At 42.4% G+C, this 25,585-nt stretch overlaps 1 protein-coding gene across 2 annotated transcripts in view; it reads right to left on the minus strand.

Moving 5' to 3' along the window:
- Nucleotides 1–642: 642 nt before the first annotated feature.
- Nucleotides 643–25,585, minus strand: part of Efna5 (ephrin A5) — a 271,208-nt gene continuing 246,265 nt past the window's right edge. Inside the window, exons 3-5 of one of the 2 annotated variants that reach the window (XM_051190875.1) lie at nt 6,487–6,552; nt 5,976–6,056; nt 643–871 (exon numbers count right to left, since the gene is read on the minus strand). In XM_051190875.1, the coding sequence (XP_051046832.1) occupies nt 750–871; nt 5,976–6,056; nt 6,487–6,552 (269 nt within the window). In that variant the 3' untranslated portion in view covers nt 643–749. The remainder of the gene's footprint in view (nt 872–5,975; nt 6,057–6,486; nt 6,553–25,585) is intronic. The other variant, XM_051190876.1, reaches the window with a different exon arrangement.

Here is a 25,585-nt window from a genome sequence, read left to right on the forward strand (position 1 = left end):
GAAGAAGTTTCTTGGACACAGCTCGAGTTTTGCCGGCAAGAACGCTTTAAGACAGTCATATTTGATAAAAACAAACAAACAAACAAAACAAACAAAAACAAAAGCTAGTATCTGGGCCTTTGAGAAGCCTGCTTGCTTCTACACTCCTAGAGGATATGGTGGAATAGTATGTCTATTCTGAGTTCCGCCCCTCTGGACCTGACATGCCAACGCAGCGTGCCACACAATCACCTTGCTGTCCTGCATTTGAAGGCATGAGTACTGTAGGAGAGAGATATCCCCTCAGTTGGCCATTGCTGGCAGCGTCTGCCACGACTCTTCCTTGTCTGCGTACTGTCGACACCCTGAGCTTACAGAGGTGAGTTCTAGAGAACGCACAGGGGGTGAAGGCCCACCGGTGTCACAATGACAATTTGGCATTTTCATTTGGAGTCCACTGAATTTGGAAGGGGTGAGAGAAGACGAGGACCAGGGCTCGGGGGCGATTGGGTGGGGCGAAGGAGGGCGGTGGCTAGTTTAGCCCTCCCCCCATTACCGCCGGGTTGCTGCTTAGAAATCAGGCTGAAGGAAAGAAAACAAACAAAAAAATCTGACATCTGCCAAAAAAAAAAAAAAAAAAGAAAGAAAGAAAAAAAGAAAAAAAAAAAGAAAACCAATAATAAGTCCCTTCTTGGGATGAGCAGTTTGGTGGATCTCTGGTGTTCCAAGACCCTGATGTTTTCTGTGACAGGTGACGAGAAGAGGCTGTGCTATAATGTCAAAAGCATCGCCAGGAGGAACAGTAGGGTTGCCAAAAGGCGGCTGGGTATCCTTGGTGTTTGTGCCGCGTTCTCACCGCGGGATGGCTCGGCTGACTCATGTACGGTATCATCTGTTCAAATAGAAAGCACACATTCCAATGAGATTTCACATCCTTAATAACTCTCTCGCAGCAGCCTGCTGTTAACAGATCTCGCCACCCTCTGCAAAGTAGGGTAATGAACCCTGTGCCACCATTGACTTTCATGTCTGCATAATCACTCATTATTTACAGCAAACAAAGGAGAGGCAGGGAAAATTGGACTTCCTTCACAATATTTATACTCTCTCTTAATACTGAGGGGAAACTGTGCATACAGTGTAATATTTGCTGCATAAGCTACTTTGGCTCGCGCTACCAGTCAGACACGCTTTGCACAGAACTTGAGATAGGAAAAGTACCTTTAGGTCTGCAGTGCTGTGGGCGAGGAAAGAGACATATTGGAAGGGAAGGGGGAAGAGTTATGTGGGCATATTAGTAGTTACGCAGGCAGGGCTGCTCATTTCCTACGTTTTAGGCATTTCACGGGATTAGCGGTGAATGTTCAGTTTGTTCGGTGCCTGCATGTATTTTCAAATGTGAAAAATCCAATGCCAAAACAACAGTATTTAAAATAAACTACATATAATACCCAGTAAACTTCAGAAACCCTGTACCCACTGGGCTGCCTACAATTAGGAATCAATTATGGCGCTATTTCCATTACAGGTCCTACATCTCCCAGATTAAATTACTTGAACTTGACTATTCTTATTTGTATCAGGCTGAAGCTGGACACATAAATTATCAGTGTGGATGCAAATTTCCTCTAAATAAAATGGATTAAGTGAGTTAAGCCTCTTTTATTTAGCTATAAAGTGTTCTACGAGGCTGCCTCTGACTTTGGATAGCCTCCCTGATCTGCATGATTAACAGGCTTAACTTGGAAATGGGAACTTTGCAGTAATTAGTGCCCGAAGATAGACTGGAGGCTTGCCCATGAGCCACGCTATTCTCTAATGTAGCCTGTCTCCTTCCTCCCATCTGGCCTAGCTTATGCTTTTAGCCCAGATGACCTCTGCACATGTTTCTGGAGCTGACAGTTGGCCTCTGAGCAGATTTGATTTCACCATCGGGGGGGACTTCCCATGGGGACATAAGAATTGCTACTTGGGATTCGCTGACCGGTTAATCAGAGAGAACAGTAACAAGTGAGACCCCAGTAATTGTTCTCAATTATGTAGACCCCAGAAGACAATCCCTAACATCCTTCCCTGACTTACTTGCTGTCTCATAAGAGGTTAATTGTCATTGTCTTAACCTCCAGCATAGTGACCTACTACACACGTCATACTAAGGGTACTTTTTCTTACAGGCGCGAGCCACGCATTCTATTATTTGTCCTAAAGAAACTCGTTTTGGCTCACACTTGTTGGAAGTTTCTGCTCGTCTCATTCCTGTCCCATGTGAACTAAGAAACAAGGCATGTGAGAGTTAAGTCTTCTGCCCCGGAGGGCTCTTGTTTCAGCCGGCCTTCATCTAAGAGCCCCTACAGCCCTTTGTTTAATCTGTTCTCCTTTCCTGGACTTTAGCAAACCTGGATAGATTGCTTTTAGCTTAGGAGACTAGGAAAGGTTAGGAAGCAAGAATTGGAAGGTAAACCCTGCACAGTGCAGCCGTACGCGCGGGCCCTCATCTTTTCTTTGCTCTTTTCAGCCTTGCTAATGCATTAATTAAATCTGTAGTTAACAGGAAGCAGAAGTAAAGGCCCTTAACAGCCCTGAAATTAAAATCCAAATCACATTCTTAAGAGCACCAATATGGTGTCAATCAAAACAATGGAGCACTTCAGGCTTAATTATAAAAGAACCAGAAACCCCGAGGATTCCATGGCTCATTTTGAAACATCACTTATATTTATACACCTGAAATCACATCACCTACTGGGGTTCTTCTCCACCCTTTTCTCAATAATACATTACTCAGTCTTTCACCTTGTGAAGCTTGGAAATGTGTTGCTAAAATATACCCAAGCTGCATTTCCGGATCGGGGCAAGCATGCAGAGCGTGGCTTCCTTGCTTCCCACCCACCCCTTCCAGAGGCTCAGCAAAGGTTACCCACTAGTTCAGGCTCACTCAGCACAAGGCATGGGGAAGGAAGCTTGCAGCATAACTGACTTTAACAAGAAGGGAGACTTTGGTGTTCTCCTAAGTGGGAATGTACCTCTCAAGCCTTGCATTGCCGATAACGTCCGTATCAGCATTTCTGTGAACTGTGCGATCCATTATTTTAACCTCGTGTGTATTCGCCTACCATACATGCTGCCCCGTGTTTCTCTCAGATGGGAACACCCATCCTCTGCACGCTTCTGTTCCTACAACATGATGTTCATAAGTCCGGATTTTACAAGCTCTGCTTTGATGAAAACAAGTCTTTGGTCGGGAATTCTGTGTGTCAATCACCACCCCCATTAACTACTACTCAAGGCAGCTAATGAAAAAGTGGATATCATTTAGATAATTTGGGGAAACTTCAGAATTTTCACTTGAAATTAAACCTGCACATAGGAGGTTATTCATCCTTGTAATGGTGAGTGTGGCCTAGTGGAAGGAAGAGGTCTTCTGCATAGAGAAGCCAAATTGAATCTTGCCTTAGTTACAGGGTTCCACCACACAGTGGTTTCAGCGGTTGACTGAGAACACTAATGGTATTTCGGAGCATGTAACTGGGCGTATGTCTACACTGAGATTATCCTGCGTCCCTCAAGATAGGAAACTGGCAGGCAGAGTGTGCAAGCAAACTAAAGGACAAATGCATTCCACAGACAGGTGAGTTAGTACACATCGCCGAGAACATGCAGTAGTATCCTTGCAGGCTCACCGGATCGGATTGCCAGAGCCTCTGTGTTCATCTAGGGCTGGCTAAAGGACAGCATGTGTTAAATCCCAGTCACCATAGTGGGAATGAACTTCAAGTGTGACTGGCTAAATTCTCTAGGAAACAAAGGGGAACACTCAAGCCTGTTACCATATTCAAATTGCCAGGTACTGTGGCTCAACCCAGTCTTACCGTGTTAGTGAGGATGCTTGCCAGCAATCTCTTCACACACATACATACTCACTCACTCAACTATACTCTGCTAAACTTTTCCAACTTCCATCAGTATTATGTTCATAGATTTGAGGCCACTACAAATTCCAAGTTCTGTATGAGAACGAACTTGTTTTTCTTAGAAGACACTGACATATGCTTATGTCTTAACAATTCCACTTTATCATTAGTCCAATTCAGAGGTGATTTTCTTAGTAACAGAATAGTCCTCAGTATTTCTTCATTGCCAGAAAACAACAAAAACCATTGACTCCTGTATGTCTCTAAAGAGGGTCCTTCCTCCTCCTTGCTAGAGAGACAATTGACTTTACCTAGAAAATAAGATCATGGGAAATGCATCTCAAAATTATAGTCCTAGCAAGTTTACAGCAGGCTTAACCTGTTGGTCATTCTACTCACGACTTCCTAGTGAAGCGAGGAGAGTTATGTGTTTTCTCTGAACACCTAACCCTCTAGGAGCAGGAAGAGCTTAACCCTATTATCCTAGCAGTGGGAGCTAAGGATATTAAGTCTGACAAGCTGAGTGGCCTGGGCAGGGTTCCTTGGCGATGGGATGCAGAATGTATATTCTGTGGTTTTGCGGGAGCGCCTGTTTAACTTGTCCCTGTGGTAGTCATGTTCTCTAGCTTGAAGTCTGGTACCTTGAAAAGTCACAGGAATGCTTCCAGTTTTTCAGGACACAATTAAAATACCTCCACGTCGCCAGTACTCACTTCTTGTTCCCTTCTAAAGCAGGGAACAGATCCCTGGAGAGCCACTAAGGCTTCTGAAAGCTTCTCCTCCTACACCCTGCTCATTTGTGAACTGGCTGAGATGCCTGCCTCAAAAAGAAAAAGAAAAAAAAAAAAAAAAGCTGGAGTGCTTGGGAACCCTAACTCCTAACCCTTCCTGGCAGCTGTTGTAAGTGTATCTACTCATCACTGCTTACTCAGGGTACCTTTCCCTAAGCCTTCTTCAAACGTTATTCCTATGACACTACTCAGAGGATGAAGTGGATGGAAAGCCCTTTAGTTCCTAGAACTGTAAGAAAGAAAAGTCCTACTACAAAAGGGGGAGGGGGGGCTTAAATCTATTTGTGAGGACAAAATGATTTTATTTCTCTTTGGCTCCAGGATGGTCATGGGAGGTGGAGAAGGAAAACTGTTAAGATCTACATAGGTGCATGGACCAGAGGAAGACAGGGGCTTCTATATAGTGGCTAGAGGCCGGCTACCCATCACAATGGGTCTGGTTACATCCACCCTCATGAAACTTACAAGCAAAGAAATGGCTTGCCCCAGTTTATACTGTCTACAGTAGGCAACATTGTAAGTGGTTACATGAATATTCTTTGGCCTTTACTTTGTTCACACTGAATGGGAAGTTTGAGTGTGAACATCAGTAGTAGAAAAAAAAAACTATCTTTAAAACTTATTTAGACTTCGTACTCAGGGACTGCCTGCTCCTGGCTCAAGGAGCAGCAGTGTACATTTGTGGTGGCAGGTGACACGTGAGTTTGTGGCGGCAGCACAATTGTATGTCTCCAGGCCAACGGCTGTCAATAGCAGGATAAATAATACTGAAGTGAAATACAATTTTTTTAGATTGCTTTCATTGATGCACACACATTTCTAGAGATAACTGAAGATGCTGAGTCAGTGTTCTGTGCAGTGTCTTTACTACTTTATCCACGGACTTGGGTGCGATTAAAAAGCGAGAGTCTCATAAACCTGCACAACAGAAACAGTTTCTGTGTTGTTTGAAAACTGGCCTTTATAGTCATAGGGATCCACCGACACGCCCTGGGGATGCGGTAAAAGGCAGTGAGATTTTAGTATTCTGGTAGGGTTTCTGTGTTAGAATACTTCGCCCAGTCAAATGAGAGCCATGTCCAAGAAAGAAACGTTGGATTCTATCTAGCATGCACTACACAAAGATACTGGAGAGATGAGGTAGGAGATAAGTAATATTAGCAAGCTGCTAGCAATGGCCAAATGCAGAAAGGACTGGGCATGCACACATGCAGAGAGGAAGAAAGGAAAAACAGCGCAGAAGCTTCCAGAGGTAGATGCGTTGGTTACAGAGAGGTTCTCTAAGCATACTAACCTGCTGGTTCTAATGAATTTTCTACTTTGTCGTTAACATCGAAAACACGATCATGAACACCTATAGTTTTCATACAGCTATCTATAACAAAAATAGAGATAACAGCCAAATATGTTAGTGAAGACACCCTCAGACTCCCACTTATTTCTCTTTTTTATTTTTTTTTTCTTTCTCTCTATTGTTTCCTTTGATTAATGTAGAGATTGTTTTACAATCAATGGCATGTCTCCACATGCGGATATCCTTCCCATTTGCTGTGCATGTACAACAGTCTAAGAAACAACAAGTTAGCAACTGCTGTGTACTTTTACAAACAAAATAAAAAAGCATCATGAAGAATGATGAGAAAAAATACGATGAAAACTAAAACATGGATGTGAATGTACAAAACAGATATCACACAAGATTTAACAGTAAAATAAGACAAAATAAAATTTTACCGCTGTGAACCAGACCACGGATAAAGCATGCGCAGTGAGGGGACCCTCTGAAACTCATTCTGTGAACTTACTTGTTGGTCTCACAAAGACTTTGAGCTTTAGGCAGGACCTTCTTCCATTGTCTGGGATGGCAGACGCTGTGGGTAAGACAACAGGGCAAGAGAGAAAGGAGAGAACAACAACCCATTATTCTTTGTTTTTCACATGCAATTAAATGGTTTCTGTATACTCTTCCAAGACATACTCCAAACAAATAATACTTTTCAGACTAAGCCAAATGCTAGAGGAAGGTGACTTCCATGCTCCTATTTTCTTTTCCCAGTATAATAAAAGAAGAATCATGCAGGAACGTGGTAATCTATAGAAAAAAACACTTGGGACTTCTATTACAAGGGAACTTCCCTTCAGCTTGATCTGTTATCAGTTTTCTCTAAATCGGGAGGATAATGCTTGAACTCTCTTGCTTCAGGAACAGCTCCTCCTCAACCACAGGAAAAGGGGCCCAACAGAGCCCCACAGTGAGAATACTGTCAAAACCAGTAACAGGCAGTCACAAGGCAGACTTCAACATGACCTACTTCTGCTGGGGAAAGCAGAGCTTTGTCTGTCCTGAAAGCTTGTCTGTCAGTACTCTGCAGGTAATTCAATTAGAGGTTTTACTCAGAATTTGGCTGTGCTTTCTATATGACTAACCCAGCCCCGTGACTCCACCATGCTATTGTAAGCTCAATAGCACGGTATGCTATTGAGAAAGGTCGCTGCTGTAATAACACATTTATCTTCTTTTAATTTTCCACAGAGAAGGATGGCATTAATAAAGGGGGTTCACTAAAACACGACATGTTTCAAGTTATAAGTCATCTGAGGGAGAGACTTTCCTCCCCTCTTCAAGATAAGATCCCAAACTTTCCCTACTTTGTAAGATTATCTCCACTTGGTACTCACAGGGCAGTGTCAAAGGGATTTTGAAGGGTGGTCAAAGCCACAACGACCACATGTATTTACTAATGCTCTCTAGAAATGACAAAAATCGCAGAAATGAGAGCCACATACTTTCTTCCCCGAGGACTTGCTTCAAGTGGTTTCTTTGTTCGGAAAAGCAGCTGACATCAATCAAAGTGCACATGGCTTAAAATTAGTTTGGTAATACTGAAAGTGACAAAGAGGCACCCAGCATTTCATCTGCCTCCTCTCTCTTCTATCTTCACATTATTCTTCACGAGGAGCTCAAAAAATTGCTCACTTTGAGATGACAGGAGTCAAGCTCCAGAGTTCTTCTGCATGAACTTCCTTATTTGTGGAGTTACAGATCCACAGATTCACACAAATCCCCCCCGCAGAACTCAAGTTCAGCTTCTAAAGGACGTGGGATACTAAAGGACCTCCACTGTCACGATTTAACACCTGTTGAAACTCTTAATTTTAAGGCAGAATACAGGGAAAAGATGTTTTTGGCCTTCTGCATCTCCCCTGGTCTCCCTGACAAGCACTTAAGGAGTGTTAACAGCTGACTTTGCTGGGGGCTCTCATTATATCCAAGTTGAGAAGACTCCCCCTGCTGACATTAACAGCAATGAGTGTGTTATTTAGGGCACAATATTTTGCATTCTATGGTTTGATCCAGGAAATGGTGTCCTTCCTGTGGACCTCAACTGCAAATGTACATCCTACAAATACACCACACACACACACACACACACACACACATACACACACACGTGACTCCAGTTCAAAGCCCACGGGGTCTCAGGCACGAGGTCTTGGGAGAAGCGCCACATGCATGTTGCTCTCTCCTGAGCCGAGACGAACTCACTTCAATCTCTGTGAGCTCGACTCATGGGTCACATGCAAATGACGAATTTTAACTTCATACTCCAAGATAAGCAGGCTCAACACAGTAACAAATGGGATTGTTTTCGTGGAGAGTCTCTTTTTTGGGACTTCAGGGAGGTTTTTCGGATTTTTGTTAAGGAAAAGTAAATTAACGTAGAATGTATCAGAGAAACTAAACAATAGCAAATGGCGACAGCAAAGAATAACTAGAGCATGGTCTCATCAGCTCACAAACAGAGACACGAGCCTTTGCTACTGGACACACAGCAACCTTCCGTGAATTAGATACTGAGCATACTTCCATAAAATGGAAAAGAAAAGGTTCATTTCTCAACAGTCTCACCCATCAGTCACCTATCACCAAGAAAGCTGTAACAGGGATAGGGATGATTGACTCCGTATGATGTTGTTTGACTATTTCAGTCCAATCATTCGAAACATTTGTGGACAAATAATATTCATGCATGATATAGTTTGTAAGTTCATGTGTAAGCTACAGCAGCCCAACCCTACGATCTCTAGACCTACCCAGACCATGGAGTACAATCCTAACTCTATGGAGTGCCCAGCCTAAGGAGTGACTTTGCTAGGCCCTAGTCACCTGACTTCCTTTTTTTTTCCACACTGAAACACAAAACCAAAAAAAAAAAAAAAACTTAAAAATATATCCCACGCATTAACAACAACGAACAAATTCCCTTCACTTATTGAATTTATTTTTTTAAAGGTGAGATTGTAGTTTACTCCATGTTAAGTTTGTGATTTCTGCAGCCTGTACTTGGCTTCCAGAGGGTGGATAGATTTATCCTACTTTAAATATAGATGGTCAGCCATTAGTAGTCTTAGAAGATACTAGGTAATTTGTTAAAAAGTGTTCTACTTGACATAAGGAAACAGATGGCAGAGGGCAGAACACTAAAACCACAAAATGACATATTAATTAAAATATGTAATAGTCCCACAAGTCAATGCAGAAATCAAATCCTCCTGGGATTGCTAATAAGGAAAAGATAGAAGCAAAGTGAGAGATTGAAAACCTCAAATATGCCAGGACTCTGGGGGGGGTGGGAGGGAAGGGAGGTAAACCTGATGCCTCAAACTGCAGAAAAAAAAACACCATTCTGCAACAACCACCATTAACCTTACTTTAGTTAAAATATATATATATATATATGGTAAGAAGTATCGTTCCTGCCTTTGTGTTGTGTGTACTCTAGCTGTGGTAGACATATTAACGATAGTCCTGTGGTAACCGATGTTCATATGAAGACCAGGCCAGCCTCGTACAGGGAACCCTCACTTTGTCTGCAAGTGTGCCAGTGTCTTGTTGAGGCTTTATGGTTTCCCCAGGAGCCAGTCACAAGCAAGAGGAGCCAAAGAATTAAAACGTTCATCCCTAAATTCCCAAGCCAGAGACGAGGCAACCTGTGAATCATTCACCTGAGCAGGTGACTAAAACCCGGATTTCTCTTATAAAGGTACACTGACTTTCTAATACAGAACTTGGAATTAAAAATAGAAGAGGGAGTTAAACAGTTTCCATCTAAGATGAATTCCCATTTCTTCACTCACTAATAAACACGCACATCTGGAGTCAGAAAGCTGAGAGTAGGGATAGAGGAACCAGTAAAGCGAACAGAACCTTTCATTCTACCATCTTAGCGAGTATGTTGAGAACCTGTCTGTAGGCCCTGTTCCTGGAAAGGACCAGCGGCACGCAATGGAATACAAGCCGAGATCCCTGACCCTCCGACTCTGGAGTACAATACTAACACGGCCGCGAGGGTCCCGGCTTCATTCATGGTTTTAGAGGCCCAAAGTTTAAGCATTCCTGTAGCCTCATCCCCTTGGTCTCTTGATATTCAAATACACTTGGCTCAACATTTAGTCAATGTGGCACCTATGAGATACCACATTCCTGGCCCCCAAGTTAGTACTTATAAATACTACATTTAGCAATGCAAACGTGATATTCACACCTCCGGTCACTAAGAGTCTATCAATCTAGACATAGCAAGAGTGCATTGGCATCATGCTTGACTTTGGTAGCTTCTTCCATGGGTCCCAATGTTCCCAAGAGACTTCTATTAAACCCCCCAGTCTCCCAGCTCTTTTCTGTAATCCTATCCCCTTGAGTGTGGGCTGAGTTTAGTTTCCTGCTACTAATGAACAGAACACATCAAAGGCCAGGGCTTGTCATCTCTGGGGTCATGTTCCAAAAGTTGCAGACATCCTTCCTTCGAAGTACAAGAAGTGATGTGATATTCAAAGTGGAGAGATGCATACCACACAGAAACTTCCCATCAGGAGAAACTGACGATCCTTGTAAACACACAGGAACCGAGTGTTGCTAACAATCGAGTGAGTGGCTGAGAAAGGGGGCCCTTCTTGGCTGAGCCTAGACCTCACTGGGGCTTTGTGACCTGAAACTACGTTCCTGACTCCCAAATAATCTGGCTGTTTTAGACACACTTAGACAGGTTGAGCCAACCTACCCTTCCAGCATTGCTGATGTATTTTTACAAAGAAAGCCAAATGACCCCAGGGTTACAGGCATGGCAGCGTCTTCCACCCGCAGACAGCTATGTCCTTACTCCACAGAGCTGTCCAGTCCTCGCTCTACTGCTATGCCGGGAGAACTACATCTCTTCCTACTCAAGCAAATCTGGACAAGAGGCCATTCTAAAGTAGCTGTTGCAGATATATCTGTAAATGTTTCTTCATTTCCCGTCTCATGGCACAGTTCAACTCCAAAGTACTGGGTGAAACCTAAATGACTTTCAAAGTAAAATGGGAACCTGAACTACAGGAGAAAGAATGTTTCTCATCACATCCAGGAAACGGATAGAAAGGTGAGTTTTAAAAACACCTTAAGTGAAAGGATGGATCTTCAATACAAGTCGTCATGTTAACTATAAGCATTATGAAAGTGAAGCCTCCTCAAGAATTCCTTAATGTTGAAGCAAATGAGTTCTGAGACTCAAGTTTGCCGGGAGAAGGGCGGGGCTCTTGGACCTAGCTTCTTTCAAGTTTTTAGGGCCAGTGTTGTGTAATCATTTAGCACCTCTGGCTAACCTCATTCAGCCTCTAATCTTAATTCCAAAGGCCACAGTCCCCCTTTCTGAATCCATGTCAGTCTGGACTCTTTGAGAAACTTTCCTTCTAAAGACAACTATCCATTTTCTCCTCTTTAAAGGGGTGTATGTGTGAGAGCATTAATCATGTAGTTTCCCATTACATTTGCCACAGGCAGTAGTTCTCAATTTGAGCAAGTCAAAAGAAAAGACACACTGTTAGCTGTTAGCAGGACACAGTTTTTCCCCTGTAGCTCTCTCTTGTAGCTCAACATATAAATATATGCAAATTAGATAGGTAAAGCCAGGATTAAGCACTATTCCTTTGAGAACTAAAAAATAAACAAAGAAAGAAAAAACATCTCATTTAAGTTCAGAGTGGAAGTGAACTGTGTCCCGGAGTTTAACGAATCTCTAAAGTCCATTTTGAATATGTGGAGAAACGATGGGGAACAGGGGTTGTGGGAATATAAGCAAAAGTAACCAGAGCCATATGGACGTCTCAGAAAATGGTTACCAGACACACACACACACACACACACACACACACACACACACACACACACACACACAAAATTAAAAAACAGGTTAGGCCTCTTCTTAGGGAAGAATAACAAAGCAATAATTTACAACTTAGCTACCTGCCTTTAAAAAACAAAACAAAACAATAACAACAACAACAAAAAAGTTCAATTATCATATTTAAGCAACAAAACAAAACAAAATCTACCAGTTAGTATGAAATACATATATCGTGCCTCTTATAGACCAGATATAAGACATTTGTGTGACCTGGGCTTGAACCCAGGGTCTTATGTGTATTAGGCCAGTGTTCTACCAATGAGCTATATCCCTACCCCCAAAGGCCACCTTGGTTTATGGAGCTCACACCTGTAGAGCAACCACAGGAGCTGCCTAATTTGCCTTCATATTCCACCCCTTGAAGCCACGGTGTCTCACACTTAAATAACTGACAAGTCAAGGTCAAGGCCCAGATGTAAAAACTGGAAAGAAGGTCACTGAGTCTAGAGACCTTAGAGAAATTGAAAATACCATGCACATATTAGATTCTTTAATACAGCTCTGGGAATATTTCTTTTATACAAACTAGAAGGTGGAAAGGGATGTGTTTCCCACAATATAACAAGAAAGATTGAAAAAACACACTCTCTAAGTTAAAACTTGGTTTCAATACCAGGGGACTGTAGGGGGAAAAATAATTAGAGTAAAGTTCAGGGCAACGAAGGGAAAATAAATTCCAGCTGGATAGCCTCAGAAGAAAGTGAGAGGGGAAAGTTCTCCTCAGTGTCCTTCCTTGACCTGGCTTCCTAACCCCTGGGGCTAACTTCTCACCGGTAGACTAGCTTAGGAGGTATGCAAATTCCAGAAGTTACATCTTAGAAGATCAATTACTGTTCTTAGAAAACTTAAACGACAAAGACAAGGTCTGTTCTGCTGATTTCAGGGAAACAAAAAAAGGCAAAAACCATGTTTCGTTTCTGTATACATCTATATGACTTGTAAGCAAACTTCTACAGGGCTTCCAAAGTTCAGCGACAACGTTTCTAGGACAGAGGGGCTCAACTGTCCCCTATGCCTTTGTCTTCACTGAACTATAAGTAATATAAATAAATAAATAAATAAATAAATAAATAAATAAATAACCCGGAGTTTGCAGTATCATTTTTAAATCTCTTTAAAGGAAACATCTCTGTTTGAAGAAAATTTGTTTTACAACAGTTTAACTAATTCCCAGCCTGTGATTCTAGCCTCCCTCTGTGAATGGGAAAATCTACTCCACTAGCCACAGAAGGAAGAGATAGCATTTAGATAATTACCTTTTAGAGTCTAGACATATCGGAATCATTAGTTTTATTATTAGTTGTTTGCTCATTTGTTTGTCTGAAGCCACTGCACATCTTTGAGCAGTTAGAACAAAGCTGGTTTCCCATCAACAGCCCATGTCCCAGCAAGTATCAGAAAGAACACTGCCCAAGTCCTCAGTGTTCAAGGGCTTGGCCACACCTCATAGGTCGGATGTTCCCCTCCCTCATACTAGTGGTAATTTTGATGAACCTGATGGACTAGATGGACATTATTTGACAAAAATAAGCAAAAAAGCATGGTCAGCTGAGCCATGAGAAAAATTTTCTTCAGCTAGAAGTACATAATGAATGTAATGACAACAACAATAATAATAAGCCCAGAGCAAAGGCAGTTCCTGGAATCTCACAAGAGAAATGATTTCTACTTTTCCCTCACTGTAGGTCCCTTACAAACCTATCATCCATCCATCCATCCATCTATTCATCCATCCATCCACTTACCCACCCATCCATCCATCCAGCTATTACTATCCATCTATCTACCATCTACCTGAGTGACTGTTAGCACAGGTCCATCCTTTATTCATTTACTGTATTAACATGAATAATGCTATCCTCATGAAGCACTAATAGAGTATGAAAATAAATCAATAATTGGGTCATTAAGTTAATACAAGTCACAGAAGTTCTCAGAACACTGTTGCTCTTTCTTTGAACCTCTTCTAATACCCCTTCTGTCCCCAGAAACCCGTGTTAAGGGTCCTGGGGAGGAACATTATTTATGAATTTCAATGCAGGCATGGATCTCCTTCAGATTCATGCATCTTGGCCTTTCTTGGTGGCCTTGGGCCAGCTGCCTAATCTGTCTATGCCTCAATTTCCCGGTGAGCCTCCCCTTGTCAAGAGATTTAATTAGCACCCACCTTCGAGGGCATATAGAATTTTCTAGCTCACTTGGGAGTTCAGGTGGCCCATCCCTACAGACCTAGAATATTATTTCACCCAAGCTCCATAGCTACTCGTTTGTTTTCTTCCTTCCTCAGGAAGACAATTCCCAAAGTATAGGTCTAACTGGGTCCCACGTTCTCTAATGGTGGTGGTGGCTGTCATTCTTCAATACTAATTTATTTACTCGCTCTTTCTGTGTGTGTGTGAGAGAGAGAGAGAGAGAGAACTCATGTGTGTGTTCACATGTGTGTGTCTTTGTGCATGTATAAATGTGTGTATGGGTACTAGTGTGTGTTCATGTCTCTCTCTCTCTCTCTCTCTCTCTCTCTGTGTGTGTGTGTGTGTGTGTGTGTGTGTGTGTGTGTAGTGCAGGCTTATGCCTTTGAGTAGAGCACCCACAGAGACGACAAGAGAACTATAGATCCCTGGAAACTGAAGCTAGTTTCCTGCTGTGAGTGCTGAGAACCAAAGACATGTCTTCTGGAAAAGCAACAGATGACTTAACCATTGAGACACCTCTTCAGACCCAGACCCTAGTTCTGAATATGAACATGGGGACAGGGTGGATGGTGAGGTAACAGTGAGGTGGAGCGTGGCCCTTGGCAGCCTATATTATTTGCTGCATGCTTGCTTGCATGTTTGAGGCGGGATCTGACTCCTACACAACTCCTGAGTTTAAGTGAGCCTCCTGCTTCAAAGTCATGAATTTTGGGAACTACCAGCATGAGTTTCTGTAGCCTAAATTTTAACAAATTGGATTTACTGCAGTTGTATTTGGTATTTCTTTATGTGTGTGTGGTAGGAGTATGATACTGGTGTGTGTGTGTGGTGTGTGTGGTGTGTGTGTGTGGTGTGTGTGTGTGTGTGTGTGTGTGTGTGTGTGTGTGTGTGTGTGTCTGAGCACTAGGAGTAGGGGGATACTTAGAGAATAAGAAACAGCATCTAAAAGCCTCTAGCTTTTGAGAAGCATATGAACATTGGGTTTGTTTGTTTATGTCTGATGGGTTTTAAGGTTGTGAGCATGCTATTATATTAGAAGCCTGGGAAACAAAAGATGGAAATGTGAATTCTTCAGAGAAGCAGCCAGGCTGACATTCAGACTGCTTTTGTACTTGAAAAGCTAGGGCCAGAAACAGCACCAAAGAAACCAGCCAGAAGTGGGCGCAGACACCTCAGCATATCGTCACTGCCCAGATGTGGCCCGGCTTCGCCAAGTCTGTTTTAACTCTAATCTCAAACTTTCTTCTGCAAAATCTAGGCAACCACCTATTTGCAAACATCAGTGAATTCTTTCCGTATTTTTTTTCTTAATTAGTAGGCTATGTTCTCCATGTCTATTGCTTCTGGTGGGACTAATAGCGATATAGGCAGGAATAGCCATTGGTTGGGGAAATAGGCTACTATGGTGGAATATTACTTAACTGTGTAAGGTGTGCTACTTTTGTTTACACTGTGGAATAGTTAACTGTGTATAGGTGTGTTACGTTTGTTTATGCTGTAGAATTCTTTAACTGTGTAAAGGTGTGTTACTTTGGCTTGTGCCGCATCTATTAGATGATGGAAGGGTGTGTGCTTAATTGTGTAAAGATGTGTTGCATTCATTTCACCTTGCCTGCCTAAGGCACCTGACTGATCTCATAAAGCTCTGAACAGCCAATACCTAGGTAGAAGAAGGACAGGCGAAGCTTGGCAGGCAGAGAGAATAAATATGACTCTAGGTTCCGGAGGAGAGAGAAAAGAATGAGGAGAAAGAGGGGGACAAGCCTGGGGCAAGAAGCCGGTGACAGACAGACAGACGGACAGGAATGCAGTGAAAGTAAGATGTAACAAAGGTGTGTGTGTGTGGGGGGGGTACAAAGCCCCAAGGTGAAAGGTAGATAAAGAGAAACAGGTTAGTTTAAGTTAAAATAGCTAGCCAGAAAGGAACCTAAGCCAGGCTGAGCGCTCAAAATTAATAAGAAGTTCTGTGTCGTGGTCTGGGAGCTGGTTTTTGACCCAAAATAGAAAGGCCGGTATAGGCTACTAATGAAACTCAAGGCAACATTGTTCTCTGCGACAGGCTAAAATTTTCCAAGGAGGGAGCCGTTTAGGCACCAAGACTGCAGTTTATTTCATGCCAAAGAAGAAAAGCGGATGGGCTTTTTTAAGTTGACATAGTAACAAAATCAAAGCTTAGGTCTCAGCTCTGGTTTACCCTGACCGTCTGTTTCCATGCAGCATCCCACAGGAGAGCCGCCATGGTCTTCCACACTCTCACCCCAACCTCGGCTTCCTTCTCCATCGCCCCCTCTTCCTTCTCCTTCGGTGCACATGATCCTGACAACACTAGTTCCGTTGCTTTTCTAATTCCCATGTCCTCTAATTCTAATACCTTTTCCTCTCGAAGATACACCCCATCTCCAGCGCGCCTCTCTGTGTTGCTCCTTCCCAACCCGCACCCCATCCTGTGTTTCTTCGGAACAGGGTATCACATCTTCTCTCTGTCACTACAGTTGAGATGCAGTTCCTCAAGAACAGGGGCCATGCCAGGTGTGTAGAAGTGCGGAGTCTACTACTTTGTGGTGAGGATTCAATAAAGGTTTGAAGCTGAGGTGAGAGTCTAACAACGACAAAAACAGTCTGCAGCAAAGTAATGTCGTAGTCAACCATGAAACACAAGAGTAAATAGACGGTAAAGGGGGGGGGGTCATAGTAAATGCTGTCCAAATAAATTACCAAAGAACTAATTCTTCTGCAGAGCTCATCTCCCTTTGCTACATGCCCTTTCTTATGGAATGACCTTGGAAACTATGACATAGTCAGTGAGCACAGAGATGTGCAGAACTCAAACAGGTAGTACTTTAAGCTCTCGTGTGCACAGTCCTGAGAAATAAGTGAAGGGAACATGGTTATCAAGACAATGATATATCACATCTAAAGGACAGACTGGGTACAGAGAGATCTCGGACCTTTCTAGTGAGTAGCGCGGAATAGAAAGTAAGGGGAAACTATATTCCAGGTTGCCATGTGCTTCTTGAAGAAATGTTCGAAGCCAGGGTGATGCTGGGTGTCACTGGAGGCAGGTCAGAAGCCAGTCTGGCCCCGCCCATTCACAAGCATATCATCAAGACCTCAGATATATCAGGCTCTAACCCCAGGAACTCCACTGAAGGCTCTAGCAACCCTTTAACAAAAATTAAGTTATAGGCAGTTTTAAAAGAATCTTTAAGAAATCACAGCATCGATATTTTACATGTGACTACAAAACTTTAAATTAAAAAATGTGTGACAACCTCAGCCAATTTGAATCACAATTTAGAGATGTAATTCTAAGTTAAATGATGGAAGGGCCAGGTATGGTGGTACATATCTATCATCTCAGTACTTGAGAGGCCAAAGCCAGTTGGATTCAAGGTTATTCTCAGCTACACAGGGGAGTCTGAGGCCATGAGATTCTACCTCAAAACTAGAAACTAAAATAAAAAGCATATGCAATGGGGAAAATTATTTTCAAAGGTGACAGCACATAAAATACTTTTCAATACAAAATCATTAAAAGGACATATGTTAGTTCTGCCTCTGGAATAAGATGAGAATTATTTTTAAAAATTTATAACTTTGAAAAACAAACTTCAAATCCAAAGTAATACTCTAAGTGAGCAAAAAGCTACATTCCTGGCTTGGCACGGGACACAGGTCCATAATCCCAGTGCTTGGCAGCCTTGACCGCTTCAAGTTCAAGGTGTCAGGTTAGGCAGCACAACTTGGTCTCACAGTATCAAAACCAAAACAGAACAAAAGACTGGGGGGGGGGGATAAAAGATGGCTTAGTGGGTGAAGGGTCTTCCAATCAAGTTCAAAGACATGAGTTCAATTCTCGGCACCCACATGATAGAGGAGAAGCAACTCCTACAGGTTGTCTTGACCCCCCCCACACACACACACACGTGCTATGGCACAGCCCCACCTGTTTCTCAAGATGTAATACATTTTTAAAATAATGAAACCTATTTTCTCATGTACCAAGAGTTCATATTGACCCTACCTCTGAGGAGGTTGTGTTGCCCCCCCCCAGAGAAGCTGTCCTCTATGACTAGCCCGTTGAAAGCTATCTCCATTTTTCTCTGTTACCACTTCTAACTGATACAGGTCCTAGGGAAAAGGGCTTGCTTTCTGGTTTTCCATCTCACACCCAAACAAGCTGGGAGCTGGAAAAGGTAAGACTAATTTGGTTGTGCCGTTGAGCTGATGTAGGGTCCATTTGGTAAAAGACCAGGAAGTTTCTGAAACCCAACACAATACTTGGCATCAAGCAGGCATCCCAAAATATATGTCTTCAGGAATGAGTAATTAGATGAAGTAAAAGCTGAATGAATCAGAAAAAATAGTCACCCATGTGTTCAAAGTCCTGAACGCTTCAGATGAATCTGCTGTGTCCCACCCTCCACTAACACTTTGATATCCTCCCAAACTCATGGAGCAATCTCATCAACAGCAAGATGCAAATGTCTCCCACTTCATTGCTGAGGCCAGCTTTCAGAGAGACTCATTGCTTACTCTGCCGGGAAGCCCTAGTTTAGCAAGCAGATAACACACAGATGGTAGCAAGATGGATAGTAATGGGTTGATAAGTAGGAATTATAACTTTAACATCTAGTACATCGAGTAAGTCAACAGTGTACTTTTTAGGGAGTTTAGTACGCAGAGAAAAAGATTAGGATCCTTCACACTATGTCCCTTTTTCTTGACTTCCATTATTTGTGAGGTTGGCTTAAAACAAGTATTCAGTGTAGTTATATATTTATTAATTTATATATTAAAGACAAAGAGGCACTGAATTAGGAATGGAGAGTGGCTGGATATAGAAGCGGTAGAATAGAACAAATGTACTTACATCTTAAAATTTAAAAAGTCATTTAGAAAATGAGGAGTATTCTAGCCACTGATTGTGATGCGTTACGTTCTAAGCCAATTGCTTAGTAGCAGAGAGCTGTTTGTGTTTTAAGGAATCGTTTCTGCTTCAATGTTGGCCTCATGTGTTGCATATTGGATATTTATCGCACTCTCACCCGCCATGTTGGGGAAGACTTTTTTTTTAAACTTTTCCTCTGTTTTGTGGAAGAAAACTCCTGGGTCAACTTATCTTTTTAATCTAAGAGGTCTCAGTTGAAATTGGCTTTGAAGTTTGTTAATTACAAAACTCAACAGGGGTTTTTCCTTCTGTGGTAAAAGTCATATTTCTTTTCATTAACCCCAGTTTTAGAAGAGATTAAAAAGTCTGAACAGAAACAACTTAAAAACTTCTCCACCGCGATACCTTCAGACACTTGAAGCCTAGCTTTCCCTCACTGTCTAATTGCAGGCCCTGGCTTTGGGAAGGAAGGTCAACCCTGTGTTCTCTGGACTTCTCAGCCCCGTGATGTGGCGGGGAGATGAAGAATCAGGACATCTTTTTCACCTTACGTGCTGGGAAATTCTATGCCAACCTGGGTTACAAGGAAATCAGGATTCTGAAGGGCCATCCTGCCAGCTGCTTTTTTGTGGGGCCAAGCCACCGGGTTCACATTCTGTCTTTCTGGTGAAAAGATCATTACCAGGCGGCTCCGGGGAAGTTGGCCCTCCTGTAAGTGCGCTTCTTTGTTATGAATATGGAACAGATGGAGCCAAATCTATCTGCTCCGTAGGAACAAAAACACTTACAACCCAGCACTCTCTATTAAAGACTCTACTTAGCTCCTTTATACCATAGGCTTTCTGTGCACTGCTGTGAGGTTTTGACTTTACAGAAAAAGGCACTTCATAAAAGCAACAGTTCTTACTCTAAACCAAAGTGGCCGGAGAACTAAAAAAGATGAATGCAAGGGTTCACCCACGGGGCTCCTTGGAGATATGCAGATATTCAATTAGGAGCGTGTGTGTGTGTGTGTGTGTGTGTGTGTGTGTGTGTGTGTGTGTGTGTGTGTGTAGGAAAAATACTGTATCAAATTCTGGTAAACGTGTGCATTAAAACATGGAAATATAGAGGAGAGTTATGAAGATGTCATGTCTCCCATTACAAGGATGGCATGTAATTGCTCTAGCATAATAAAATGCCAGGATTTAATTTTCTATCTATGTCTGTAAGATGAGTAAGGGCTGTCTTGCACGCACACACACACACACACACACACACACACACACACACAGTCATGCGGGTAAGCATAATTAGTAATTAAGACTATACCACCAGACTAAGCCTGTGTAATGAGACTTCACCACGGAAAATAGTAATAACTGCACTCAGCACCAGGCCAGTTTGCCTTTAGACAATGAACGACATAAGCGTTGTAGGTAAAAGCAGCGTATGTGCTTATTTATCATGGCCATGAGGTGGAAGACATCCAAAGGCCACCCTTATCACGTGCTGTTGTTGGTATTTGGGTCATGGGCTTCTGAGTGTAGACACAGGACTGTATGAGCACCCCAGTAAAAGCAACAGGAATGGGAGGGGGCCCCTCATTTCATTACATTTATTATACCGATACACTGAAAGTCTGGCTGCCTCTTCGGAGATAATTGAAAAAAGAAACTCTGTGGCAGGATGCTTTGATTCTGACTAAATCAAGTCTTCGGGCAAATTTCCTCCCGCCAGTGGAAGCACAGCTTGCCTCAAGTCGTAACCTTTGTGGGAGGAAAGGAACTGGCCTTGAAGCAGATCATGAAGCAGATGTTTTATGCCAAATCAGAGTCTGGGGATACGTAGGCTACCGCTAATAAAACTCTTCTTCTGTCTGCTCAATCATATCAATTCCCTGCAGTGTGAAATATGAACTTGCCAACAAATGGCCAGCGTGCTGTGTCTCACAGCAGGGGGGAAGAATGCCACAGCTGTGCCAGGGACTGGAGAACTCCAGGCGTGCATGACATGTTCATTAGTCCCCTGGATGGCTCGGGCCTGATCCAGGCAGGCCTCCAGAGCCATCCACAGGGAGACAGAAGCAGGGGTTACTACACCCAAAAGAACTAAAGACACCATTTCTACAACTCTGATCTTGTTGATGACCCCAGGAGGTTAACCTTAACAAACAAGAAACCAAGAGCAGATCTTCAACGGTGCAAAAAGAAAGCAAAGGGGTTGGGGGGGGGGGGGAGGCTGCCAATGATTACATTGCCCCTCGTGACTCTATTAAGTCTACTCCATGAGCACTAAAATATAAAATGATAAAATAGATTTTGAGCCTCAAAACAGCTATGAGAGATGGAAATAATCTAGACACCCCGCCTGTGTAGCAGAAAGAAGGATTTGTGGGAACTGACTGGTTCACCTGTTGCTTTTAAGTCTAGTTCATTCTAGTTCATTCTAGGATACCTAGCTTTCTAGGTCAATCTACTCACACCGTTTTGCAATGATAAAACAGTGAATTGATCTAAGTTAAGGTAAAATTATACCAATGGGTTTCAATGCTAGGTCCGCTGTAATATACTGAACACACATTCACAATACTCTCATGATTTAACTCTAGAATGTGGATACATACATATCTCATAATCAATTATGAGAATTTTTTCAAAGGTTACTCATATGCCTCCTAGTGCCATATTCTCTCACGTTTTAATCATGAGCTCCCTAAATAGAAATCATTTGCATCTGTAAACATTTCCTTGCAGTACTATTTAGCAATATATTCTCTGTGAGCAGAGCTATTTTTTTTTTAAGTGTGTGGGTGAGGGAACACAGCCATTAGAAACAACAATCAAGCAGCCATGAAAAGAGTAAATTAGAGGCTATAGAAACCTTGCAACCCCTTTATATAATTCCTGTTTGAGAAATGTTTGAAGTGTCTCAATTTTAAAATAGCTCAGAATCATAGAATTTATTTTAGAAGATGAATTTTAGGGCTGCTACTCGTATAATCTAACTTGTGACCTAAATCATAAGGATTTTCAAAAGATGAAACGAGTTTGAAATAATTTATTACTCTGAAATGAGGCCAAGTAAGTCCATACGGTTCAAGCTTGTAATGATAGGCTATTATCACAGCCAATGGTGGCTTCTTATTAGTTTACCCTTTCTAAAGGGATGTTGTAGTCAATAAATCTGTCAAAGAACAGCAACAAATGATTGTCTTAAGGAATTAATAACAAGACATATTTTAAGATTCTTTTGGCGCCAATTACTCTTGGATATTATTTTTTTCATAATGTTTCCTTTTCTCCACTTAACTGGACCACATACAAATTAGAAACATGAAATTATTTCTTAATTGATTTGGAGCTTGGTAGGAGGGAACCCCATTGCAGGACAACAATGATATTTTTACAATAGTTATCATTTATCTACCATTTCCACGCACTGGGCACCATGCCAGGGTTATTAATTTGAGCCCTCAGCACATCTGTTTGAAGCAGGTATTGGAGGAACAAGAAGACCGAGGCTTAGGATAAAATGTTAACCAATGTCGCATGGAGCTAAGTATATGAAAGAATGGATATCCAATGCCAAGTTCTTTTGATGCCAAAACTATGCAACCTCAGCGTATAGTATAAATCATACTTTTATTCATAACTGCCCTTCTCCTTGTATTTGTTTCATAACTTCCCAGAAGCTCCTAAGCATCTTTCTTTAAAAGGCAAGGGGACTTGGCTGTATAATCTTACATGTTTGTAATAGGTTCCAGTGGGAAAACCTTGCAGAGTTTTGCCCTCAAAGACATGTTATACACATTTCCTAACCAAGTGCTAGTCATAAAAGGGCCTTTGAAAATTGTAAGACCATAACTGGTCTTACAAGCACATATATGGACCATGGTAGGGAGAAATAGGAACCAAGTAAGAACTCAGTAAGCATTCATTACAGAAGAATAAGGACAGAGGTGTTGAGAAGGTTTAGTATGTGGTAACAACGCTTGCTGCTGCCAAGTCTGATGACCCAAATCCATCCCCCGGTACCCACATGATAGAAGGAGACTCATCCAAATCGTCATCTGACCGCTACCTGTGCACTTTTGCACGTGCACAAGCACACACACACACACACACACACACACACACACACACACACACACTAGTTCAGTGAAAATTAAAAAAGAAAGTAAGAAAACAGGAGAAATGGACAGTGATGCTATTATATATTTATTCCCGTGTGGGAAGTTTCCTGGGCTAGCCTTATGGACTGTGATGTCAGCATACATGCCTTGAGATGCGGTAGCTCTTGCCTGCTTACCCATCTAGGGTCTTATTCCTAGACAGGAAGAGAAGCAAACGAACACTGCTGTGCCCTAAGGTGTGAAACCACAGGCATAGAGATTCTCTCTTCCCCAAAGCCTATCTTGTGGAGATCCGTGTGGGGAAGGGGTCTGCTGAGCTCATGCCCATCTGCCTATGTACATTCAGGGAGTCGGGGCCTTTCAGGGAGTCGGGGCCTTTCCTAGAGCCCTGGAAGTTAACACTTGTAGAAGAACCACAGTTACTCTCAAGCCAGTAATGCCGCGATGCCTCATAAGCTTCAGCACAAATGACTTGATATCTCTTCTGTTTCGTTTTCTTGTAAGGATGGTATTTGGTGTCTTATTCAGTGGCAATTACCATCTCCCATGCAATAAAAAAATAAAAAATGTCTGCCCCCCCCCCCCCGGTATGGGCAAGTGAACCAAAGTTCAGAGAGATCCCACCAGAAGAAAGCTGGTTAAGGTACCGACTTATTCGAACCCTCCCTGGCCCCAGATACTTGCTGTGTTCTATCTACCCTGACCCGCTCTCTTTCACACACATTAGTCTGATCTTGCTCTCTACACACTCACAGAGCTCTCTCCTCTGCTTGCACTGCTCCATCCAGCCTTGACGGCCCCCTCATGGACAAGTCAGCCCCACAGCCCGAAGACCTCTGGCATGCTCCTGTTATCACAGCCAGGAAAATCCTCTTGCCAGATGGAAATGGAAATTCATTGTAGGTTTCCCCTTCCAATGCTGACTTCCAGGGAGGCCTTTTTAAAAGCACATAGTGTAATATATTTCACATGCATCAATTTCTCTCTTCCTATTCTCCATTCTCCTTATTCTGTTCCCTTCATAGTGCACACGCACACACACACACACACACACACACACACACACTCAAATTTGTTTGTTGGCCTTTTCCAGCCCTTTCTATGTTCAGAAGTTCTATTAAAGCAGGTTTTTGTTCATTACTAGTTTCTCTGTAGTATTCAGAGATTGAAATATAACCTGGCCAAATGTCTGTTAAATGAAGAAGAGAGGAAAGAAAGAGAATAAGTGAATGAAATAAAAGGTCATTCAGGGAAAAAATACTTATCTGTTCACTGATCTATTACAAACACTTAAATCACATCTGGAGTAGAAGGAGCAAATAATATGTGTGTGTGTGTGTGTTATATAGACTTATATGTATTTATACAATCACTGAGCAGGCATGTGAAGTTCATGTAATGTAATTAGGTTCTTAAGCCTGCTATAAACATAAAAGTGGCTTATTTATCAAGCTTGGGTTTTTTTTTTTTTCTTCACATTCAAATTAAGATGCACTAAAAAATGCATTTACATAAAGTACCTTTGCAAAGACTACTACTAACCTGGTAGTTGTTTAAGGTGTCACCACATGAAGGATGCAGAGGATTGAGAAGTGTGAACTAGGCCTGAGAAGGGTTTAGTTTTTCTCAGTGACCTTTCTTTGGAGCAGCAGCCAGCTTGAAAACGCACCACAGAGTGACACAGACGGAGGACAATTTCTTCTTCATCATCAACACCAAAACATTGAGTACTTTGAGTCCTTAGGCCAACTAAGGCTTAAATCACTGCATCCTACAGATCAAGTATGTAAACCCACCTAGCTCAGCCACTTGGGGGAGAATGGAGCACTGGAGATTGGAGGAGGGATAACAACACTAACAATACTTGAAAGTGACATATGGCAGCTTATTTTATTAGACAGACAGACAGACAGACAGACACACACACACACACACACACACACACACACACAAGTTTAATTGGAGTTACCCCATATGCAGGATAATGTTCCTGGAAGAAGTCATAGGTTGTCAACCAAAAGCCCAGTGCCAGCTATGGGATACCTCCCCTTAAGTTGTTGGTCAGGGGTATCCCAGAGATGCCCCCAAACAATGCTGTCTTCCTCGTTCTTGATCTCTCACCGGAACTTAATGGTAAGACCCTATTGCCTCAGACACCACACACTTTGGCTACAGGATTTGGGGAAACAAAGTTGAGACTGAGCAAGAAGATTCCTCCCTAGTGGATAGTTGTCATAGTACTAGAAGGCACTACAGGCCACCCAGCTGCAAACCCTGCAATATACTACAATGAACAGCATGGTTAAGAAATGCCCCTGAGTAATGCTACGGAGGTGACCCACCACTTTCTGATTGCATTTAGGACCCACCGCTCAGGAAACACAGGCCTGGGGCTGTAAATCTGGCCAAGAAACCATGGCTGGGAGTTCATCCACTCCAGAGGTTCACCTCCTACTACTATTCTGCTAAATGGACACAATATCA

The sequence above is a fragment of the Phodopus roborovskii genome, unplaced genomic scaffold (genome assembly GCF_943737965.1).
Source record: "Phodopus roborovskii unplaced genomic scaffold, PHOROB, whole genome shotgun sequence".
Lineage (NCBI taxonomy): Eukaryota > Metazoa > Chordata > Mammalia > Rodentia > Cricetidae > Phodopus > Phodopus roborovskii.